This window comes from Triticum aestivum, chromosome 1D (genome assembly GCF_018294505.1).
Source record: "Triticum aestivum cultivar Chinese Spring chromosome 1D, IWGSC CS RefSeq v2.1, whole genome shotgun sequence".
In the NCBI taxonomy this organism is placed as follows: domain Eukaryota; kingdom Viridiplantae; phylum Streptophyta; class Magnoliopsida; order Poales; family Poaceae; genus Triticum; species Triticum aestivum.
In genome coordinates, this window is record NC_057796.1 from 118,102,214 (window position 1) to 118,108,282 (window position 6,069).

The 6,069-nt window shown below is 37.7% G+C and overlaps 1 protein-coding gene across 1 annotated transcript; it reads left to right on the top strand.

Annotated features, from left to right (window-relative positions):
- On the top strand, positions 1 to 5,722 carry LOC123180688 (uncharacterized). The gene is made up of 6 exons (XM_044592800.1): positions 1 to 734; positions 2,020 to 2,083; positions 2,165 to 2,232; positions 4,718 to 4,912; positions 5,346 to 5,400; positions 5,481 to 5,722. The coding sequence occupies exons 1-6, from the start codon at positions 651 to 653 to the stop codon at positions 5,549 to 5,551; spliced, it is 537 nt and encodes a 178-aa protein (XP_044448735.1). The 5' UTR covers positions 1 to 650; the 3' UTR covers positions 5,552 to 5,722.
- The last annotated feature ends 347 nt before the right edge of the window (positions 5,723 to 6,069 follow it).

A 6,069-nucleotide genomic window follows, 5' to 3' on the forward strand; every position in this document is an offset into this window, starting at 1 on the left:
ACCAATAATGCAACATGTTTGCCGAGTGTAAACTGGAGGTTACTCAATACGATGATGTGTTTTGAGTGTAGAACATGTTAAGACATTACTCGCATGTGAAACTTATATTCAACATTTAGTTCCCAACTCCAAAATCTGGCATTTTAAGACATTACTTGTTGCTCCATCTATTTAGAGGATAATATTCAACATAAATAAATAATGATATATTCAATTTTGAATGACATGTATATTAAAATAGTCAATAAATTCAAGCAAAATAAATATTTAGATACTTAGATATACATTTGTTGCTCCCTTAAAAAAACTAATCTCAAAATTTAAAATTTGCTCTTGGAATTTCAAATAAACATAAAGATTTTATTGCTTTTTTATTGTTTGCCGAGTGTCTTCAAAAAACACTCGACAAGCATAAACTTTGCCGAGTGTTTTTGTTTGCGGAGTGTAACACTCGCCAAAGTGTGTGTTGCCGATTGTTATTTTTTTTGCCAAGTGTTATCGCCTATACACTTGGCAAATGACGTGTTTTTATGTGCCCGATGAAACACACCCTGCAAACAGCCCGACACTCCACATACAATGTATTTTCCTTTGTGAAGAAAATAAATTAAATAGGAATATTAAGTGAGCTGCCGATCTTATTATGTGGTATGTGGCTTGACCCTCTTATTAGCTTCTGCATGTGCTTCCAGGCCGAGATCACACGAAAAAAGTACTATGGAGCCACGTCCAGCGTGAGAACTCTCTTTTCAAACTAAACTTCGTTCAATCTTCCAGAACTATCCAAACTGAATACCTTGCATATCTCCATATAGTGTACAGTAGTAAACGTGGACCTATACCACGGTATCATCCTTGAGGCATGCGAGCACAACAACAATTCATAATTTTTGTCCGTACGTGTATTCAATCCAGAAAAATACCTAGATGTGTTTCTCTCGTTGATCTTCTTGCGTCCATAAATATCATATGTTTATGAGTAGATGCAGATTGGAAGTGTTACTCCATACAACTCCAATGATATGCTTGGCCCATTTGATACAACATATTTATATTATGTTTAGCCCACTTGATATAACATATTTATATTATGTTTCTCCTCCATTATGCCATAATCTTTCATGTATCACATGATTTAAGTTTAACTAACAATACAAGTGACATGATACAAAACAATATTTCAAAAAGCATTACTCTATACAACTCCAATGATATACATTGTTTGCTTATAACTTTTTTTTTGTGAATACCATAATATATCATACATAAAGTGTGATACACGTTCAGCTTCTATTTTAAAAAGAATGAATCACCGCATAATCATTCGTAAGCAGTCGTATGACCACAAATAATTTGCACTGTACGTAGATGTGGCTGGCTATATAAAGGCATGGACACAGATATGCAAGAGCAGCATGTATGCTTTTATCACACCTTGAATATACTTATGGCATTTACATCTAACATTATTAGGTAGGTGGATATGTCAGACTTCAGTGTTGGTAATGTACGTAAGATTGGACTTGTCTTAAAACTAGTGAGAACTTGAAACAAATATGTGTTTTTGTTCGCAAATTTGGTGAGCGTGATTATATGTGCACTCCTTATGAATACTAAATTCGAAACAAATAGTAGATTAAAAAAATCTTTCTTGACATACTTGTGTATGGCGTTTCATAAAGAATGACATATGTGGTATTCTTGGCAAAAATAAAAAAACATCAAATTCATATTAAAAAACATTGATGAGTGAACAGTAAGGCCCTAATTGTATATTACTTTCGCTAAGAATACCACAGATGTCTTTTCTGCACCAAACTTCACACACGGGTAAATTAGTCGACCAAATTTGATACTATGAATTTTTTTGTTCACCTTCGTATTTTCGTTTTGTTACCTACTAGTTTGCTCAAAATATATAGAAAACATTCCTACAAACCATACATACAATTAATTAGAAAACAAATCAATAGAAATTATTTGTTTACTTAATGAAAATTGTTTTTTACTTAATGGCAGATTGAAGAGTACTTCCATTTTGTGTATGGGGATGATGCCACTGAGATCAACTTATCTCTGAGAGGTACTCTGCTTTCTTGTCGATTTTCGAACTTCACTACACATACATACATAGTCCCAAATATATTTATAGATGATACTTCAGGGTTTTTACCCAAGGACAATTGGACGAAAAGGCCACGAGGTCCTCGCAAGAAAAGGAAATTCCCGTCGGTGAGTCTGAGTTTTGGGTGTGTTCACATAAGCCACATGTCTATTCATTGTCGTGCTACAATTGCATATACATATTCTTTAGCTTATTGTTATGATATGAACATGCTATAGAATATGATGATCAAAGTACTTTTAAGATTCAAAAAATATCCAAACAATTATTTTTGGAATACATTTACATGTATAGATGTATATGTGCATACAAAATATTAGACATAAATTCCTGGTCAAAAAGATATGAACCACATGGCCTCTGCAAGTGGGCGAGGTATTTATAATTCCTGGTCGAAAGTAATTCTCATTGAAGAAAGCTGATTTATGATGCCTTGGAATGTATTCACGTGGTCTGCAATTAAAGTACTCTATTTGTACCTCAAACACGTCAATTGTTTGATCAAGAACATCTTATTTGTATCTTTTTTTTGGGCAAACAACTCCTCCAATTTCGGTCATAAGGTGTGTGCATGTGTCTCATCAATGATATGGTTCAAAACATTGTCATCGACTCATTGTCGAACGAACGCATAAGCTTGGCGATGAAGTACCTTCCACCGACCTTCATCAATGCCCTTCGGCATCTTAGTGGAAAATGTTGGTTTCAGTATTTTTTTGACATATAACAAGTCCTCTATCTTGCCCTTCCATATTTCATAATTTGTTTCATTCAAAGATATCATCCTGCTGGCATTCACTTCAATCTTTCACCAAAACAAACTCAACAATCAGCACAAGCAAGCCAAAACTCTGATGCCACTTTGTTGGGGCTGGACATCAAAGATGTGATGCACAAATTCATCGACACGACAAATATGCACACTACACAACCTCCTTCAATTGGAATGAACTTTTAAGACAACTTCAACCAACAAGTAAGCAACACAAACAACATGCACATGTGACACGGGATTTAACACGGGAAAACCTCCTCAAATTGAGAAGTAAAAACCACGACTATGGACCAACCGCTCCACACAAGTTTACTATGAGAATGGTGAGTACAAAGTCTTCTCTAGGCCTCTAGAGAGATTGAGATTTACAACACACTCTCCAAGTTGCCAACCGGCAACCACAAGAGGCAAGATATCAACAAAGTAGAGTTTATACAGCTTCATTCCCTTTCGGTGTTTTGCAAACTGCTCTTAAACCGCTAAACAAAATAGTACCAAATTTGGCAGACAAGTAGACGCACGAGTTCTTGAGATCCCGTAAAAAATGCAGCTCAATTGGACACCGTTTGCATACCCAAATTGTTCGTCTCTCAAAACTACTCTTTTCTGAAGCCGCAGCAGTCGGAGTTGACAAACCACTCTCAAATCCGGTGCTCCATTGACCCAATCCTCAAACCAGCTAACTAGATTGAAGTAATCAAAGTAAGGAACAAGCTCATCAAGTTTTGGGTCAATCCAAGCACGTTTGAGCCACCAATCACTAGCTTGAACACTGTCTAGTCAGATGCAGCAGATCTGACAGAACCTCCACTTCTTCTTCTTCTTCCTCTTATCTATAAGGTTGTGTACCTATCTTGTGTTCTCTCTCACTCTCATAATGTCACCTACCACTACTAGGGGTGGAGTGGCTAGGGTTTTCTTCTCTACTCCCTTCACTAGGAAGCACTCACAACTGTTGGATGCAACGAAGATCAACAACTGACATGTGTTGGACTTTTGGGTTGATGTTGGGCAGCCAATAAAGCTCCATGTGGAGAGACTTAGCCCAACACCCTCGACCGATATAGCAATATAAACCAATAGGGGTAATGTTTTACCACGTAAGGAGGGCATGAATCTGGATAAATCTGGTCTCCTGTTTTCCCTCCGATCTACTCACCTTGCTAGGATACCCTATCGAAGGATCTGCCAGAACCAGCTCCGACAAATATTCTACTCCTATTTTTGATAATTTCACTGGTATACATTTCCGCAGCAACACGCGGGTGTTATCTACTCCCTCCGTTTCTAAATATAAGACCTTTTAGAGATTTCAATATGGACTACATACGGATGTATATAGACATATTTTAGTTTGTAGATTCACTCTTTTACTTCGTATGTAGTCCCTACTGAAATATCTAGAAAGACTTATATTTAGGAACAGAGGGAGTCCTTTTACTTATGCGTAAGTACCTTCTGGCTAGCACACTGCTGGTGACCTTTTTGACCGTCATACCTCCCATGAGACCATGGTCTGCCCCAGGTTAATTTTGACATGTTCCTTTGTAACTTCTGATGTCTCTTTGCTTTATCTATAAGTTATTTAAAAGAAGAAACATGCAATGAGATCAACCAAACAAGGTTTGCTGAAGCGTGTAACTCTTAGGATAAAACAAGTTTATTTTTCATGTAAAAATTCAGCCATTAGTTCCACATACAAGAATATTCTATACATGGATTTTATATTTTAGTTTTGAATTCTTCAAGTACATAGATTTGTTTTATCACCCAACCACGGGTAAAAAAGTGTCCATAATTCCTCTGGTGTTTAACAGAACCCACAGTGCGTAGGACAGTTGCATGTTGGGAGTAAGGGCACGAAATCTCGAGGTAGAAAAAACAATGAGCGATGGACACCTGACGAGGTGACCATACTGCTTAAAGGTATCCGTAGATATGGTGAGGGGAAATGGACAAAAGTGAAGAAATGGTACTTCAGAAAATCGGTTCGAACGGCAGTACATCTGAAGGTACATGACCTCTTTGATTCAAGTAGTTTCCATATAAATCATGAAGGATTATGTTCCATATAATACTTTTATCGAGCCTATTGGATTTATTAGATTGATACTGTTTGGAGTTTTCTTATGGGCTAGTTTGGATGCAACTAAGTAGATTCTTCCTTGTCTATGACAACTAGGAAATGCTTTTTTGATAGGCAATAGAACATCCATTACATATTTATGTATTTTGAAATGTCAATATAAATATTCCATGATATGTAATATGTGCTTTTCTGTTTGTGAGTTTTTATAACTGTGTGAATCAAGGTGGAGTTCGGCGATATTTTGCCTGTAAATACTAGATACATTTACATATTTGAGTTTCTTTTTTGGATGGGAGGTGCATTTGTAAGTTTGCTGGCACACGTTAATGGATCACATTGTTTGATCGATGGTGCAGGATAAGTGGAGAAACCTACGCAAAGCTTGTGGAGGTCAGGTGTACCTCTCAAAAGGTCGTTTTCTCTCTCAAGGCAGCTGATTTTACATGCCCAGGCTACCTCATTATCTTACATCCATATTTATTTTGGTACAGTGGAAGACACAAAATACTATGTTCCAGCCGTTGGACGAAGATTTGGTGTGACAGATCAGAAAGCTAGCTAGGTCATAGCCGGATAACTGTTCAGCCTTTAGGCCGGTCCCATGGTCATCTGTTAATAGTCGTACATAAATTTGTCATGTCACTGAGATAATCTTTAGATGAAAAAATATTTAACATAGTGGATCGTACTTTTACTGACACCATCTTAGTCTATTTGGAACATGAGTGAGAAATTTAGTGGTTTGTTAATTGGTTTGTGTTAATGATTGATTCGCCACCAATCTTACGACCTAACGAGGGGTCCTCAAGAACAATAGAGAGAGGCGGTGCCCGAAAATATCTCGCCAGAATGGAGACATTACTCTTATAAAGGATGTAGGAGTACCCATCTCCTGGGGGTATCGACGCTCGTGAGTGCCCTCTGCGCCGCCTATTACACATGCGCCTCGCCCCGATGCCTGTCCGACGCGCTCCAAGCCATTCGATTTCCCGGAGCGCTCCGCACCCAGTCGATTTCCTTGGGAGTCCATGACGTCTCGATCGCGGGCATGCAAGGGGCCACCTTTCTGTTGTGGTTTTC

What these genes read in the sequence shown, in the direction of transcription:
- LOC123180688 (XM_044592800.1), top strand. Translation starts at nt 651, where the DNA reads ATGTGGCTTGACCCTCTTATTAGCTTCTGCATGTGCTTCCAGGCCGAG. An exon ending in ACTATGGAGCCACGTCCAGC is followed by an intron (nt 735 to 2,019) that starts GTGAGAACTCTC and finishes ACTTAATGGCAG; the next exon opens with ATTGAAGAGTACTTCCATTT. An exon ending in GAACGGCAGTACATCTGAAG is followed by an intron (nt 4,913 to 5,345) that starts GTACATGACCTC and finishes TCGATGGTGCAG; the next exon opens with GATAAGTGGAGAAACCTACG.